Genomic DNA, 18,745 nt, shown 5'->3' with positions numbered 1-18,745 from the left:
CCAGCTGCCCTGGTAGCACAGCCACACGGAGTTGCTCAGAGTTCAATATGTTGGATGCTCCTATGCTAACATTTCTAATGAAGCCTTGTGGAAATTCTCCTAGATTGAATAAAGTGTCCTTGCTTTTCAGAAATCTACCACTGTTCCTAAGAAATCAGTAGAAACGTAGCAGCCGTGTTCTCTGAACACTCAGAGGTACTGATGTCTATCAGTCCTAACATGAAGCATGTTCACTGTCCTAGGTCAGCCTGTGGTGAGGACTTTCCATCACTCGTGGAAAACAGTGTGATGAGGTGCAAATCTGGCTCATTACAAAACAATCACACCCTTGCTTTTCCATAAAGTGAAAAAGAAGGAAAATGCACTGATTCTGGAACACCGGAACAGAAGGATAAGCAGAAACAGAAGAGTGTGGATATAAGAGGCAAGAAAAGGCAAGTAGTTAAGGAAAAGGGAAAGGCAACAACATGCAGTAAGGAATTAGATAGTTTTTTAGAGAGAACAAAGGTAGAAAAAATGGACAGAAACAGAAGAAACCGGACAAATTCTACAAGCCTCACATATGCTAACTCTTTGTGTAGAGGAAGTAAACAGCAGTTTAAATAGATTCATTTCAAGAAATAAAAAAATGAATGGTGAATATAAGTTTTTATGATAGCACATGCAAGCAAGACAGCCTTATCATCCCTGTGTATCCACGGAGTCATTTGGTACAGCCACTGCAGTGATGTCAAAAGAACACAAGTTAGCTTAATGATATATTTAACAACATGAGCAGTCTTAAAAGTGCTGCTCATAATGACTGTGCTGGCTGGCATTTTTCTCTAAGTTATAATCCTGGGATCATAGCAAATCCTTAGTTGGAACTCAGGATCACGTACTGAATACATAATGTTTGATGACATTTGAGAAACAAAAAGATCAGCAATAAAGAAGAGCATAGCTTTTGTTTTCTCTTTTAAAATTATTTTTCTGTCTAGGTTTTTCATTTAGATTAATTAAATCACCTCGTTCCCTGAGAATACATGCTGGCTAACTATGCAAGCTAAGTAGCATCAATTTTGTACCGCATTTGCTTAAGATAGGTGTCTTTTTTTCCATAGTTTTATTTTTCACTCTGCTGTGATACATTCCCAGTTTACAAATGTAGGCACTGAACAAACTTTCCATTCTGCTCCTGGTAGTTTTCCCTCGTGCTTAATCTGTGCTTTTTTCCTGCATCCTCCCTGTTCCTTAGCAGGGTGCCTGTCACTAAAGAAACACACTTTTTCCAGACCTCCCAGGGAGTTCTTTAGGAAACATTTATCAGTTTGCTTATGTCTTTGTAAGCGAACAAGGCTGATCCTCAACCTGCCCATATTTTCACAGTATTATTTGCTGCATGAATGCAGCAGTCCACAAAGCCACAGATAATCAGCTAATCACACACGGTACAGGCAAGCTCTGTGCAGGATCCTGCCCTTACCTCAGACAGCACCCCTCATTCCTGATGTGGACGAGCCCTCCTGCTTGGCTTTACCACTTGGAGCAGCTGAGCTCACTATTCACTTGGCTGTGCATCACATGGTATGTTTTGTAATGCCCTCCACCACCTGCCACGCCATCCCGAAATTGCCAAAACATTACTGACCCAATTTAGATTTTAAAAAAATCACAATATTTCAAGCTTCCAGAGATGAAAAGCTTGAGCTTCTACTGCCAGCACAGCTTAGTGCCAGCTGATTACCCTGCTGAATAATGCACATCACGTACATTCTTTTTAGGTCGGATGTTTCTTTATGCTCTTAGGAAACTCAAACCTTACTCCCATGTCTTCGTTCTACTAGTACATATGCATTTTGTCTTTAAAGCCTAGTTGTTTTCATGAAGACAGGGCTTGCATTTCATGCTTGTTAATCCAGAACAGCTGCACATTTGCTTGTCTCTCCTCCCCTGCTTGTCACTCAGACTTACACAGCCTATCACTACAGACAATTTTCAAACAGAATTGCTCAACAGTCTCTCTTTAATTTTCTCATTTACTTTATTTGCCAGAGGAGGCTGCCATGTCACTGAGCAAAAGGACAGAAAAGAGACCTCAAGGATTAAAAGCTGCGGTTGAGATCAGGTGAGTTATCTTGGCAGTGGCACCCTCCTCCTACCTACAACTGCAGGTCTGCAACATTGCAGCAAGCTCTGCAAGTCCACTTATAATGCTGACTGCAGGGATGTCTTCATCACATACAGACCCTCATACAAGGCCAGATGAGCTGGAGCTGAACAAGCTGCCTCAGAAAGCAACAACTGACATTATAGCTCTGCAGTGCAGACAGCTGGCTGTCACGATTGAGTAAAAGTTGACTCCATTAGTCCTATACAATCCTAATTGTGCTTCTCATGCTTTTCTTTCTTCTTCATCATTTTTTTTTTTTCTACCAGAAAAGCAGAATGCAACTAGCTTCTGTCAACATGCTGCCAACCATTCTAAGAGCATACATGGAGGAACTAAAAACCACCCGTCATCTTCTTGACAAGAACAACAGGAGAAAATGTGGTTGGTGAGACAGAGCTGGCAGTCCTCTGCTCATGTGATCTTCAATTTACTAGCTGAGACCACGTTCAAGACTACAAAGTTAAAAGATGTGGATTGATGCCTACCAGGTCACAAACCTCTTTTACAATAGAATAAGGACATGAAACTATCAGAGAATGTCCCAAGGAGGACTACACAGATGGAGAAGGGTCTGGAGGGCAGGATGCATGAGGAGAGGCTGAGGCCGCTGTGTTTGCTCAGCGCAGAGCAGAGGAGCTGATGGAGGCCTGGTGGCGGCTGCAGCTCCTCACAGGGAGCGGAGGGGCAGCGCTGAGCTCTGCTCTGTGTGACAGCGACAGGGCCCGAGGGAACGGCATGGAGCTGTGCCAGGGGAGGGGCAGCTGGGGGTCAGGGAAAGGGGCTGCACCACAGGGTGGTGGGCATGGAACGGGATGCACAGGGCTGTGGGCACGGCCCCCAGTGCTGGAGTTCAACACTCTCAGATACAGGGTTTGATTTTGGGTTAGTCTTGGAAGCAGCAGTTCTGTCTGTGAACGTGCTCATAATATAAACTCATAATGGTTATTTTTAAAATTGTTTTGCTAGAAGTCAATAACACACTGTACTTCTAGTGTCAGACACTAGAACTATATTTTCTTCCATGTACTATGATTGATTTTTCTTTTTCTCCACTTATAGCCACTCAAAGGAGAGTTACAGCATGCTGTGTCCATTCTTAATCACCAAAATAAAAACCAGTAGCTACTTGGCTGTGTGCTCAGTCTTAATTATAATTTTCCTCTTGCCTGGGCTCAGAAGGACTCTGGACTTGCATTTAGATCTCCACTGAAGCTGTCTGCAAATGCTTCCAGTTTTACTCTTTCTGATATCACCAGCTGCCTGACAGTCATGGAGAGCCTGCTGACAGCTGAGCAACCCCCGAAGCTGTACCAAAACAAGAGCCTGAGCAAGTCTGGAAGGGGCTACCCACAAAACCTATTCAGCCATTCCACGAAGTAAAGCACCACCATATGTGGTGGTGCACTGGGATGTACTCAAGGTTCAAGAGAGATGAAGGAACTCTTGTACTGCCAGGCAGGCATCTACTGCTTCAACCATATTTTCCACTTACTTGAGGATACAAAGATGATTCCTGCCTCTTTCTCCAGGTCTTCAATAAGGCACCATCTCCTTCCTCTCTCACCACCTTTGAATTGTTAAGATTTCAGGGATTGCCACAGCCCTGAGTTCATCTCTCCCCTCCCCAGTTTTTCTCCTGGGCTTAGCCAAGGAAAAAGCTTTTGCTTGTAACAGTAAATTAGAGGTCTTCTTTATTCCCAAAGGTCCCAAAGAAAAGTAACAATCAATGCATTTCTTTTCTCCCCTACGTACCCCTATAGCTGCAGCTGTGTAAACACGTAAGGAAATAAATAAATAAATAAAAGGATATATTCAACCCTAAGCAGAACATTTATTTAGCTTTTCTGATTAAAAGGTTTTAATAAAGGAACTTGTGATTTCATCACTCTTGTCAGGATAGAAAATAGTTCCAAGTACAAACAGAGCAGGTCCTCAGAAAGGATGACTGCAAGGCTCCAAGGTTTGGGCACTCTGGAAATACTCAGATAGATAGCAAGTTTTCTGCTCATGCAAGTAGGCACACCTGCACTCACAGTCATCAGCTACAGACACCTAAAAAAATGACCCAATCATTACTGTTTCATAGATTCTTAGGCTTAAAATACATAACTGGCAAGCTAAGACTACAAGACAAAAATTAAAGATTATCCAGAATAATGAGTGAGAGACAACACAAAGCGTGTAGTTTAAAAAGCATAATTTTCACAGTAGGATATGAAAGCTTTACAGACATCTCCACCAGAATATGCAGTTCCTTGAATAAATAAATAAATAAAAATCCCAGCAGTTGGGAATTGTATTCGTCAAATGCCTGTTTTCCTTCTGCCTGCATATAGTTGGATCTCATCAAGAAGAATGCCGAGCTTGTAAAATCTCATTATTCAGAAAGCCATGAATACATCTTTAACTTGTACTGAGAGCTTTCATGTGTCAGCTCTGCTGTGCTGGCAACCACACATTATGCTATTACTGCCCTCACTGTAAGCATCTCTCCAGCAGCCTTTCCCACTATAGGTAGCCAAACTTATAATTTAAAGAAAAATAACACACATTTAAGTTTAAGGTGAGCAAGTATGTTTTCAAAACTCTTCAAGATGCTATATATATGTACAGATATTATATTATTTTCAAAGGCTTCTGAATTTGAGAACTAAAGGCTTCACAGAAAGTCAAATCTCAGAGCCAAGCTGGCTGCCATTCCCTGCGCCCACGCAGAGCACCAGCAGCACAGCACTGCTGCCTGCCTCTGGGGACCAAAAGGTCCCAGCTCTCACAGGCCTGGAGAAGGCCACAGAAAGGGCTCTGTAAGTTTTAAAGCTGATGTCTGACATCACTGAGCAAAAACAATAATATGAAGGGAAATGTCCTGGGGTTTTCTTGTGGGTTTTTTTTTTGTGTGTGTTTTGTTTTTTTTTAACTCTTTAATGAGTAACTGTCTAGAATTAAGTATATCAAAAGTTTTCACTGAAAACAAGTGCCAACGATCAGCAATTTTGAAACCAGCAAAACAAAAGTTGACCTCATGCTGCATTAGATTCTTGTTAACATAATTTGTTATGAGGAGAAGGAAACAAAGTCACGTTGAAGGTGCAGAAAAAAAACATTTAATAACTTTTGAGAATGGTTCTTTAAAATCTCTTACATTTCACTGTACAGTTATGATGCTGAAATGAAGCCATGTTACTCTCAAAATCCAACTTTATTCTGAAAAGTCAGAAAACAACGGATTTTGTAGTCTTCATAAAACTTGGTAAAGTATCTATGAGTGAAGGAAAGATTTATCCAGAGTCTTACATTACATCCATCTTGTGCTGTTGCCTAAGACAGTATTCTCCACGATCCAACTCTGTTACTAAGCTCAGTTACAGGGAATGAGACCTTATGGTCCTGCACAACAATTTGTTACATAGTTTTGAAAACCATGACTATGGCTTAAAGCATCTGGTTAGTAACTATGTACTCCCAAACAGAAATATTGTTTTAAAATTTGGCTATATGGCAGAATTAATCTCTCAACAACTACCTAATCCAAGATCACTTAGATGAACAAGATAGCAAATTAATCTTCTGAGGCAGTCCTGGAGAGGACTTGCTTCCCTTTTACATGCTCTCTCTCCCCCAGATACTCATAATTTAGGAAATATCAGACGAAAAGTATGAGAAGAAATATCCCAGTCTGGTCCATAACCCAGCGCAATTTATTCTGCTCAGGTCCACAACCTGTGTCCTGGAAGGCTCAATTCCTGAGCTAATCTATCCTGGCTCTTGCCAGCTCTCCTGCCCAAGCAGTAGGGAAATGTACATGTGAGACGCTCAATTGTATTTTTTAATGCTTAAGAACACAAATAGTCTTTCTTTTTTTCCCCTGTATCCATAAGCTCTAAGGCTCTACTGAAAATTTATTGTGTCAACACTGTATGGAAGGAAACGAAAGAGACTGTCAGAACTTAGACATTATTTCAGCTGTGGTTACACTGTCTTTCCAGTTAGTGATTTTTACTGGAAAGCATAACAAGAAAACACTTATTTAGGAGACATATCCTGTCCAAGAACTGGTCCAAGTTCTTGGGCCCTGCAAAAAAGAAACTGGCTGAAAATAATGAATGACCTAAAACACACAGGGCCTCAGAGCAGAGGGGGTAACTGACCAGAGACAGTTTGGCTGTGAAATCCATTTTAGGCCATGTCTAACCTTTCGACTTTAAACTCCGTGAGTAAATAGTTTAATCAGTAATGAAGCTGAATTGCTTTGATGAAATATTTGCGCAAACAGAGAAAATTACACTGCTCATTGAACAAAACAATCTCTTCTGGGGATTCACTCCACTTCTTCAGTCAGCAGAATATCGTGGAGAAATAAATAAGAGCCAAGTCATAAAACTCTAGCACTCCAATAGACAGAATAAAACTAAATTAGCCAGCACAAACATGAAAGGTGGTGCTGGTAACAGACACGATGTATGTCTCTGATGAGCCAAAATACATTTTTTAATGATATATTTTTTTTTAAACTCGGAAAGATTATAGAAACACAGAATGAATCATCTGAAGAGTTAATTTAATGCCATTATTACTTACATAACTGACATCTTAGGAATAGGGTCCTAATTACAATAATTATCACTTGGCACTACATGTGCATATTTCCCTTCAAATGGCTTTCTCTGCCCTGGCAAGGTTGGACTTAAGATAAAAGTCAGCAGGCAAACTCCATTCACAGAATGAAAGAAAGGATGAATCTAAGCAGTGAGTTTAACGCCTGCATTGTGAGCAATAATCACAGTTTTCCAGATGCCTTGGCATTTCAGTAAGATCCTTTATATGCACAAGGCAGAAAAAAAAAAAAAGTTACCTTTTAATGCAGCCAAGCTAATATATAAAGTGCTTACGAAAGTACCCTCTTTTTAGATGATGTTAATCTTGAAGCACTACATGCATGGGGGAACCTGTCACTTCATCTACATAGTTCGGCATGAACTTATTCCTAGGAACAATACAACCCCTTCCTTTGAAAACACTATGGTACCACTACAATCAGTGATAACAAGGACAGGAAGAATGAACTTCAGTGCATATGTAAAGAAAAAGCATATAAACAAGAACTTTTAAGTGCTGTCTGCTCCTCTCCCTAGAAAAGAATCATTGCCTTGATAGTTTATTTACATATTCACCTCAAAAATCAGTGTTTCAATCACGTTTCTAAGTCATAGAATGATCAAGATTGGAAAAGACCTCCAAGATCATCCAGTCCAACCATCTATCTATCACCAATAGTTCTCACTAATCCATGTCCCTCAGTACAGCATCTAAATGTTCCTTGAACACCTCCTGGGTTGGTGACTCCACCACCTCCCTGGGCAGCCTGCTCCAGAGCCTGACCACTCTCTCAGGGAAGTAGTATTTCCTAACATCCCACCTGAATCATCCCTGGTGCAACTTGAGGCTATTCCCTCTCGTCCTGTTGCTGTTACCTGGGAGAAGAGGCCAACCCCCATCTCACCACAACCTCCCTTCAAGCAGTTGTAGAGAGAAATGCGGTCTCCCCTGAGCCCCCTCTTCTGCCCACTAAACACTCCCAGTTTCCTCAGCCTCTCCCCATAAGACGTGCTCCGGACACCTCACAGCTTCACTGCCCTTTCAGAACATGCTCCAGGGCCTTAATGTCTTTCTTGCACCGAGGAGCCCAAAACTGAACACAGTATTTGAGGTGCAGCCTTACCAGAGCTGAGTACAGAGAGACGATCACCTTGTTCTTTCTGGCTGCACTACTTCTGATACAAGCCAGGATGCCATTGGCCTTCTTGGCCACCTGTTTCTACACAGACCTCACTCAATGCTCGATTTTTAAACACTGTGGCAAAAACAAGCTGCTAGATATAAAAAAGCTAGATATAAAAAAGGGTTAAAAATTTACTTACAAATGTTTGAAAGTCTTGGTCAAGGACATGGTTCAGGCAAGAAGAGAACAATTACTCACATTCTGTTTTCCCTATAACTCACACAGTGTACCAAATTATTATAGCAGTGAACATATTTATTCAATCACCACCATCCATACAAATTTTATATAACTCACATGAGGAAACATTCATACTTTCACATGATGACATGTACTATCCTCAACACACAAGCAGTGTGTCAGAAGGGTCTTATCCTGCAGGACCTAGTCCAGCTATCATCTTTCACAGCATCACAATGTGAAGCCTAGCAAAGATTTCAGACTTTCTTACACACATTAAACTAATATCTTCAGGGAAAGGTTTCAGGTATGGGAAAAAAGTTTCATGCAAGAGCTAACCCCATCTCAAAAAGCAGCAATCCCACTTACCATAAAACCGATGCCAACTCATACACTTCCGCATGTCTGGTGACCAAGCCAGCCAGATGCAAAGCCAGAGGAATGGAACAGACCCACCCTCCCAGCAGCAGCCTACCATTCATCATGCTAAGTTTCACACTCAGCATGCACACTTTACGAAATAATCTATTGTGAGAAATCAGCAGCTTTGGTGCAAGTAGATTCCTCAGTCAGCTGAGTGGCTGGGATGTCTGGGGGGAAAGAGGCACTGAGAACAGCATAGAGGGCAAGGAAATGAAAGTACATTAAGTATGGCTATTAGGTCTGACAAGACGTTTTGAACAATTCATTGTTATCTCAAGAGAGAGAAAAAGGGTATCTTGTTCTCTCTGAGGGAAATACTTATTTCTGAAGGAACGTAGTAAGTGGTTTTACATATTTTTATTGCTCACATGCTATCCTTCAAAGACATACAATCATAAAAGCTTTCTTAAAGCTAGACCTCATTTGATGTTCATTTACCTTATTCCTTTTGGTTTCTGTATGCAGGATTGTTGCAAAATGCTCGAAATGTCTTGTCCTAAAGCCTGAACTGAGGGCATCTGTGTGACCAGATTCTTAGCGCCAACAAAAATCCACTGTGCTGCTCTGATAGAAAGCCATTTTTATGAGTTTTATTAAACCAGATCATATATTTTTCTATGTGTAACCCGAGACTTTTTGCATTGCTATACCAGTGAACAACGAGATGGAAGATTTTATCTGCCAATCAAGGACAAATAAGATTATCTAAGTGACTGCTCTGAGGTAGAACTGACTCCTTCCTTCCTTTAGAAAGGTACAACTGTAAGCAACTGGATGTTTTCAGCTTTGATATTTTCTTTCTTTTTGGATAAATCTTCAAATCTTATCACTTCTTGTTTTAAATGGAAAATACTGAAAATTTCATCTTAATATGGAAAAATAATTGTTGCTATCCACTTGCCTACATTAAAAGAAAAAGCACAAATCTTCTCATTTGTACATATATTTCTACAACCAAATACTGTCAAGTATGCGTGCTGTTTACAATTAAAAGCATACAGAAAAAACTGGCAATGAAGAAAACAAAAAAAATCCAAAACCAAGACAAACCCAGGAAACAGGCAAGTTGCTACCCCAGAGACATCATAATATAGCAAAATGTTAAATTAAGTATCAACTATCACCCTCCTCTAGCACACTGTCCGGTTCCTGCTCCTTCCCCTGCTTATGGCCTCACTGAACTGGCAAGACTCTTGTAAATAGCACTTACTAATTTCATCCCTCCAGGAGCCTGCTGCATCCGTCAGAGCAGCTGTTTTCCCTCACAGCCCTACCCAGCCGAGTTATCCTTGGCAAACTCTCAGCTGAAGAAAGTGCTGTGGACAATTACCTCCTGGACAAGGATGAACATTTAAAGATGTTGCAAGGGACAAAACTGGGAGAATTTTTTTGGCAAAAGATATACGCTTGGGAAACTGTCCATAAATACAGTGAGGGTGAAATTAAATGCCTGAAGACTACCCTAAGAATTGGAAAATGCTAAGTTCTCTGCTTAAGAGGAGATGCGATGCTCTAACATGGACAAACACACAAAGTAGCCACTGTAACAGTGAAAATGTGACACTGAGAAAGAGACCAGAAGGGATAAACTTAATTTCATTGTCTCCTTATACCCTTCTTCTTGTTTGTACTTACATGATTGTCTTAACACTTGATTGTATGTGGCTAGGGACTGGGATTCACCAAACATACAGCATTTTGGACCACCAAACTTGCAGATCATTATCTGTCATTGTTGTGACAATAAAGCAAATTACACCATCACCAAATGCAAATACTATCTTTGCAAAAACTGATTGCCATTATGCTCATTTTCAGAAAGTAGGTTTCTGGCTCTTTTTTCCTCAACACAACACTAAGCACTACAAATAGATTTGCCATTAAATGTGTAGACCAGAAGATTTGCCATGAAAATCCCTAACCAGTGATGGGCATTATCCCAATCTGTCTTTCACAATATCAATGCACCAGCTTTCCCAGTAGTATCTGAAAATAACCAAAAAGATTTTGGAAGGCTGTAAGTCATTGTTGCTCTCTACCACATCATCAATTCTCCAGACCATTCTGATAATCCACTGGAAGCCTGGACCCCCATGAAACCCACCTCCTCAGAGAAGTCATTTTGCAAATGAGAAAGGCCTCAATGTCATCCATCACTCAATAGCAACATGCACCTACCACAAATGAAGAAAAGCTTTGTAGTCCAAGTAGGTGGAGAGAAAGAGGCAGCCAGGTTGGCTATGCAGAGCAAGGTACAAAATCATTATTTCTTTTAATATACTGACTTTATTGCTTTCAACATCACGTAAATTCAGAATTAGCAGAACTGCCATCCATATGGTCCTCCACTTACTCCAGCTCTGATAATAAGGACTCAGGCAAGGATGCCCTTCTCCTGTTGTCAGCTTTCAATCTTGCAATGATCTTTGAAGTAGTTTATTTTATTTATCTATTTTCATTCCCGGGAACAAAGTAGTCTTTACTGCCTAGAGCTCAGACAAACTGACTAAGTGGAATGCAAACTTTCACAGTCTTGCAAATAAAACTGTCTTCAAATGAATGCTGAGCTGCCAGCGTGTACTTAAGGTTTTTGCTTCAAAATTATTTAGCTATTACTATTGATTTCTCACGTAGGTCATTTTCTATATGCCGTTCAGATCTCATTCATTTTTTTCAGAATTTATTAGAGCTGCTAAGAAATCTACCGTCCATAAAGAGTCTCTATTAGGACAGGAAAACAGCCTACAGCAGCTACATCTAAAAGTGCTAGAATGAAAAATCCTAAAAGGCTTCCAAGATGACAGTAGAAAAAGTCATGAAAAACTTCTGTTGCTTAAAGGAACTCAGAACTGCTTTAAAGGAACACAACCTCAAAAATCAATACTTGACTGTCACAGAACACCCATTTGCCACCATCTTTCGATTGCACAGTGCAGTCACTACCTATGTTCTCATACTTATCCAAACGCTGCCTAAACATTACAAACATTAGAGATTACAAAGAATAGTCTATAGTGTCAGTCTCATGGCCTCTTACCATTGATGCCTCATCAGCTTATGAATGTATCATTAAACTGTGCAATAATCAAATTATTCTATTTTGCTTTTTTGCTCTTTCTTCAAAAGGCACATTCTTCTTAGACTCCCTTGCTGCAAAGTGAAGGTTCCAAGTCTATACCATTTTCTTGCCAGCAGGACAAAGCTTTTGCCTTCCTCTAGAATTCTGAAGAATATTTTCTGACCTCCAATCTCTAAATATTTTGCACTAAGAAACTAAAGATTATTGCTTGGCCACCCCCACGTCCAGTAATCAATCAATAAAACATTTCCTAAGCACATACAAAGACATTCACACAAAAAAACTTTTCCATATATATTTCAAATACAGTTACGAGAAGACATTAGTTTCTCCTTTTGCTCTTCTTATCGCTTTATTTTCACATATGAAGAAACAACCATTACTACCAAATGTTTGCACTCTATCCCATCAGGTACTTTTTGTATCATGTAGTCCTATTCAATTCACTGAAAAATGACTCAATGTGTTGATTAATTTGCAAGTGCTCCTGGCTATCAGTCAAGCATAATGGCATTCTTGCATTTGCATATCCCTACATATACTACCTTCTGACCAGTAATTCTGATGTATTTTAATAAAACCAATCAGCACATTCTTCAAGTGACAAAGGGATGTCACCTGTGATTCAGTAAATTGGTTCAAAATGTGTACTGGCTACTTCACAAACTAATTCAAATTTACCTATTGCAGAGGCCTGTACAGATCTTACCAGTTTTTAATTCAACCTCCCAACATCCACCAAAACAGTGAGAACTTAATATCGATCCTACAAACACCTGGACCAAAAAATAAAAATAAAAACAAAAAAGATCAGTCTCTTCTTCATATTGCAGATCTTGAAAAGTGAGTTTTATAATTAATTTCGACGAAATTTCATCTACAGGGTGGGCTCTTAAAATAACAATATCCAATTTTGCATTTACTGATACCATACTTCTGTAATTCTCCCTGTAACGTATTTTAAGATGAAGAAGGGACTACCAGCTTCCTTGCATACATATTCTCATGTGTGTATGCACAAGCACACAGGCTCTCCTGGTACCAAACCACTTAGCTCAATTAAGTCAGTGCTCTTACTCTTCATGCATATTGAGTGCTATCTCATCTTCCTGCTTTTATGAGGCTTGCAATGCACTCTGCGAATTTTCACAGGATTTCTCTCCCATTCTGTTGTGATTCGCTTCCTATTACTTCTGCTCCTTTCACAAGTTCTCACCAATGTTTTCATTTTCACATAAATGTAAATTCAATGCAAGTTAAAATTGTGAGCCTTCAACATTGCTCTCTGTCTGACTGTGTGAAAACATATTAGCTTTGTGAAGTACTTTTTCTACTAAGAAGGATTTGCCACTTTCTGGTTTTAGTGATCTCAACAAAACAACAACATATTTGGGGTTTTAGGAAGTACTACTCCCACTGATTTCTTTAAAGTTAACAATCTTCCCTCTGTGAGTCTAAGTAATTGGAAAGAATAAACTCTGTCTAATGTTGTCTACCACAGGAAGCAAACAGTGCGGGTTTCTTTCTTGCAATTAGATCAAGAGAAACTCTGTCATCTGATGGCAACTTCAGAATTGTATGGTAATAGCTTCTGAAGTGCTCCATACACTTCTATTTTTTGATCAGTGTGGATCTCTAACTCTGCTTATGGAAAAGATGCCCAAAGCACGAGGCTCTGAGCTCTGGGTATGAGGCAGCTCTCTGGCAGAAGCCACTTCTGGGCAGAAAGGTGAGGCTGCCTTTGTTGCTGACGACTGAAGTAAAAATGTTATGACACCTGCTTGAGAAGATCTGGACTACAATAAAATTACTGTTTTTAACAGTAAGAGCACAGAGGAGACCCCACTGTTTACAAAACTGTGTAGCAAAGACCTTGACTCCAAATTCTGTTTTTTGTTGTTTTTTTTTTTAAATTATGGATTAAAAATAGATGGGAAAACAACAACAACAAGGTCTGCAAGCCATGAAAGAGTCTGCAAAGTGTCTTCTTGTTAAACACTGTGTCCTCAGTATCTCAAATTAGTTCAGACGAAGCATAAAAAAGTACCCAAGGAGAAATGCCAAGCCTTCTTGCACTGAGATCCCCCACTCTCTAGAGGCATGGTTTTATGTAACTGTTCATGGACATGTGACATACCGTAGAAAAGAGCGGAAAAAAAATCTGCAGCGGCATGAAACGATCAGATTTACTGAGTAAAAGGACAGGAGGATGTACTAAAAACATACACATCAACTCATTCAAATCATGAGCTCAGTTACTATAGAAGACTAATAAGTTTCCACTGTTAGGACAGAGGTAGTGAGAAGAGAATGGGAAAAAGTAAGCAAATAAAACCTGGCACTGAAAATGCAGTAAAGCAACCATCTCTCTATCTGTGTGCAGTGAAGAACACTGCTCCACCTGGAGACCAGCCACTCCTGGGAATTAAATCATCCAGGTCAATAAAGTGTAAAGTGGACAGGAACAACTTTTTAAAAGCCATTTCTGTGCTCAGAGATGCTGTTACATTATTACATTAGAACATTTACAATCATGCAAAGCCGAACAACTTTAAAGATAAGCTAAGTAAAAACTCACTGGGCGCAAGTGCTAGATTGTTTGGAAGCATGACAAAAATGTACTAAGAAAATGAAATAATAAAACATCAGGCTTTAAACAGCTTGAAACAACAGCTTTACACACAAAACCGACTCATTTTAATTACCCTTAATCTACGTGGAACAAGAAAGGTTTCATTTTTATAACTAAAAATATCAAATCAGTTTGCACATAGAATGAATCCTGGTATTCAATATTCAGATTCACCACAGCACTTCTAACTGCATTGTTCAAAAACAAAATCTCCTGTAGAATACTGGAACTTAAGGACAGTTAGACCAGACTCATTTGGCAACTGGACATTTTTCACAATCCTGATAAACATTTGATTGACAAAAATGGTGGTGGGGAAAAAGCAGATGAGAAATGCAAGCACATACACATACATCCACAATGTAGACACACGAGAGTTTCTCAGTGTGAAGGCCTACCCTTTCCATCTAAGTGAATGCCACTGCAATGATGTTTGTAAGAAAGATGTTGATGCTTTTAGGCTTAAGTAGACACTAAAAGATATTTCATGCAGGCAAGTTCTTTCAAATTTTCTATTTATTTTCCTACAAATGTCTTGTTATTTTTGCTTGGTTACATATATATTCTTCAGGACAAATACAATTTCCTCTGAGTTTGTAAACAGCTTAGTATATAGTGAACATTGTCACAGATACATTTCTCAAAGCTTTCACCCCCCCCCCCCCATCATTTATAGAACTGAGATCTTAAATGATTCATTTCATTTCTGTTATCACTTCCGCACGTCTTCTGCTTTATCGTGGTGCTAAGGGTGACTACATTTTAAATAAGTGTTCATTAAACTTATTGAGGCAAACTATCTCCAACAAACTCCAAAATTCTAATTCACAGTTCCTACAGTAAGGAAAACACACAAACCTAACTCCAATTCTGCTACTTTCTTGAGTCTTCTGTTTTACTCTCTGGCATTTTATGTTAGTTATAAGAACCGATTTATAATTTATGTAGATCTGTTAATATATTTGAGTTAAAATTAATTATATAAATTTGTAAACGCAAGAGTTTTCTCTTTGCTGTTCTTAACCTTATCAAAATAAGGCTCTAATGCACAACAAGAAGGACAACGTGCAGATCCTTCTGAAGTCTTTTTAGTGTTTCATAGTTAAAATAGCATTATTTTAAGATGGTTCAAGTATGGATTTCATGGTTACTAAGTTATGTCTATTTTAAAAACTGGATCCCTGTTTATAGGAGAAAAATATTGCTTTTACCTTACTGATAAGTGTGACGACATCACCTTCTCGGATTGTGAGTTCATCATCATTCTGTGCTTCATATGGAAATATCACTTTGCAATACTCCTTGGCTGAAAGAAGAATATTCAATGTGATAAATAAACTGCTTATCCAATAGTGAAAATCTTCACAAAATGATCCAAAACTGTTTCATTCTGTTGCCATTTTTCTTTTTGTGTTATAGAACTTCATAAATTCTGTGAAATATTAAATGAACTCCACACTGATGAGAATTCCCATACAAGTCAACCATGGAGTCAGACTTATAACCCCTAGAACCATTATTTCCCATTATCTTCCTCCTTGTAGATCTTTAAAAGTCATCTGGTTGGTCCTGGGCACCCTGCTTTGGGTGCCGCTGCTTGATCAGTGGTTGGATCCATGATTATCTCGAAGAGAATTGCTTCTGACTGCAATCTGCCACAAACAATTTTCCTTGGAGGTGTCAGACCCATGTCTGATGCTTGCTGCAATACCGCCACCAGTGCAGCCCTCAAGCAGCTCATATAAATTGGAAGTATAAAGGACCTAGTAGGCTAATAGTTTATCTATCCCTGGTGTGCAAGAAAGCAAGCATTTCTGATTCTATACCAATGATAAAAAAAAGAAATAGTACATTAATACCTGTAAAGGTGTTAATAACTAAGTCCTCTGTATACTCAGCACAAAGAAAGACTTGAATATTACCTTAACGTTTCCTCTTCCTTTTCCGTTCTATAAATAAAGGCATCAACTTTCATCAAGAAAATAGAGGAGCCAGCACTCCCATTCAGAAAACTTAAAAAGCAGTTACAACACGTTGCTGTGCAACATACAAATACTCCTACATCAACGTGTCTAACAAATAGAAAGTGAATGTGCTTCCCAGCTATCAAATTATGTATACAATGTGATATTCTAAGACAGCAGGCTTGAAAAGACCAAAGAAATGCTCACAGGAATTACTGGACCCTTTGTAAAGAGTGCATGTTTCTTTGTAGAAGAGGTAAGCTCACACAAATGTCACAGTTTTGATGGCCTCTCACGTCTACATCACAACCCATTTTGGAAAATGAAAGGGATGTCTAATTGCTAGTTCACTGTGATATAGATAAAGGCTTTGGATCTTTCTTTGTGGACTCAGTTGGGGTGTTTTATCTGCACACTACCCTGTCTTCCAGACAGTACAATAACATTGTATCTACAATACAATGTTCCTTCAAGAACTAACTATACAGTCTCCACATTAGTGGAGAACTTTAGCAGAATGCATGACTAAACAACAGAGAACAGCCAATAACCCACAGAAATGATGCTATCCTGAAAGGATGTCAGTGATACAGCTCTCACCCAAGGTGTGAATGAATTCAATGCATCTGAAGTTAAAAAACAATTTCAACAGCAGTAGTCTAGTACTCAAGTCTCCTGAATCCTGCAATGGGCAAATCTTCATCAGTTCCTCCTTAATATCTAAGGACATTCGAATAAGGATGAAGACCTTGATCAACAAAGTGGACAGAAGGCTGTGGTTTTAGTGCTATAAGAAAGTCTGTTGATAATCAGGTAATTAATTGCTTTCTTTCTTCTTTTTTTTTTTTTTAAATACTTCATCTAACAGTATGTAAAAATGTGGATTCCACAGTCAGTAGCTGTCAGAATGAGCAAGACTAACTGAAAAACTCCTGGTCTTTCATACATAGGAAACTGCTATGAATCTTCACCTTGTACATCTGGTATCAATAACACCATTATCCCATGCCCTCTCTGCCCTCCACATCAAAATCTTGATTATTTCTTTTTAATATTCCGATAGCTGAAATCAAGGAATTAAGCTAGAAGACTCTTCAGAAAGAAAGAAAAACAAACAAACAATAATTGTGACCAAAGGCAAATGCTGATGCACTGCACAGAGCCAGGAGACACTTCTGTGATAGGCACGAGGGAGAACTGAGGGTGGGACGAGAACACAGGATGAAGGCACAGACATGGAAAAAAAGTCACGGTTTATGTACATTCTGAAATTGGATTCCTCCAGTGTGATTCACACTGACATACACTAAATCAATATGCTACTCTGCCCAGTGAGGATCCTCTGGATCAGACTGCAACAGAGCCAGGTCTCAAAAACACAGCTGGATTTGGGACAAAGTAAGTGATTGGATGAAGTCAGCTTTCAAGCTTCTATTATGAGAAAGGTAGTCCAGTGTTAAGTAAGCAAAACCAAAGTCAAACAGGAGTTAAAGTAACATGAACCTCTAAATTCAGATTAATAAAAGCAGAAAAAAAAATCTAATAAGACATGTAACTTGTGTACTAGAATTGTCCTTACTCAGCAGAGCACAATATAGCAAAACGATGTAATAGAACATAATTTCCACAGTTATGTTTATATAGGAAGGAAAAAAAAAAGATAAAAGGCAATACTAATTGCAAACACAACACAGAAGAGAGCACACTGTAACTTGCTGAATTTGGGCTTTTTCTAAGTAGGGGGGAAAAAAAGAAGGTCAAAGTAACACAAAGTAACATATCCAATTGCAAGCATTGTAAAATGGTTTAAGTCAAATTGAAGCTTCAGACTAAGATACCAATATTAAGCATCCCTTAACTGAGGGTGATAAATCTCATTTTTACATTTTATATCCAAAGCTGGGTTTATAAATCACAGATGGTTCTTCCAGAAGCCTCTCTTTCTTTGCTCTGACCTGAAGATACATTTTAAAAATATAACTCTCCATAAGCCCCCAGCAGTAGACATCTTGGAAACACTAAAGCAGGAGAAAAACATGATATTCAGGAGCTTTTCAGTCCTCACTTACTAATTCAACAACAGTTTACTCTTTCAGAGCACAGTCTCTCCCTGTGTACTTGCAGCTGCTCCCAAGCAAAAGAAAACAACCTGTCATATACAATGGACGCTTCTCAGGGGATTGAGTGAGCAGATGAACCTTGCCATATGTCTTGAAACTCAAACAAGTCAGATCTAATGCAAGATGTTCAAATTCTTGCCTCATATGTTCTAAGCTGAGAGAGCATGGGTTGGGTACAATGCCATTAAAAAATATGCACCCCCAAGTACCTTCCATGATTTTTGAACCACAGCGTTTCAACTAGACAAGGAACAATGATGACACAACAAGAAGCATTTTGTTTCCTCTGCCCACAACCCCTGCAATCCAGTCCTTCGAAATGAAGACCAAAGCCATTGCTGGGTTCTCTGACAGAGCCCCAAGAGCTTCCCAGAATCACCTTCATCAGCCAGAAGCTGCAAGAATAAATACCAGCA

The 18,745-nt window shown here is 39.2% G+C and overlaps 1 protein-coding gene and 1 long non-coding RNA gene across 11 annotated transcripts in view; one reads left to right on the top strand and one right to left on the bottom strand.

Annotated features, from left to right (window-relative positions):
• SH3KBP1 (SH3 domain containing kinase binding protein 1) overlaps positions 1-18,745 on the bottom strand; it is a 205,859-nt gene that overhangs the window by 30,530 nt on the left and 156,584 nt on the right. For all 10 annotated transcript variants that reach the window (XR_014947146.1, XR_014947147.1, XM_015886329.3 and 7 more), the window contains one exon: positions 15,457-15,551. Coding sequence is in view for 8 of the 10 variants with exons in the window: in XM_015886329.3 (XP_015741815.1) it covers positions 15,457-15,551 (95 nt within the window). In the remaining 2 variants the exon portion in view is untranslated. The remainder of the gene's footprint in view (positions 1-15,456; positions 15,552-18,745) is intronic.
• On the top strand, positions 1,989-3,285 carry LOC146762646 (uncharacterized). The gene is made up of 2 exons (XR_014947151.1): positions 1,989-2,107; positions 2,419-3,285. It is a non-coding gene; the product is annotated as an uncharacterized LOC146762646 (long non-coding RNA).

This window comes from Coturnix japonica, chromosome 1, assembly GCF_054131305.1.
Source record: "Coturnix japonica strain WE chromosome 1, WE-NBRP24, whole genome shotgun sequence".
Classification (NCBI taxonomy): Eukaryota; Metazoa; Chordata; class Aves; order Galliformes; family Phasianidae; genus Coturnix; species Coturnix japonica.
The sequence above is the reverse complement of the archived record's forward strand: the minus strand, read 5'-3'. Positions and strand labels throughout refer to the sequence as shown.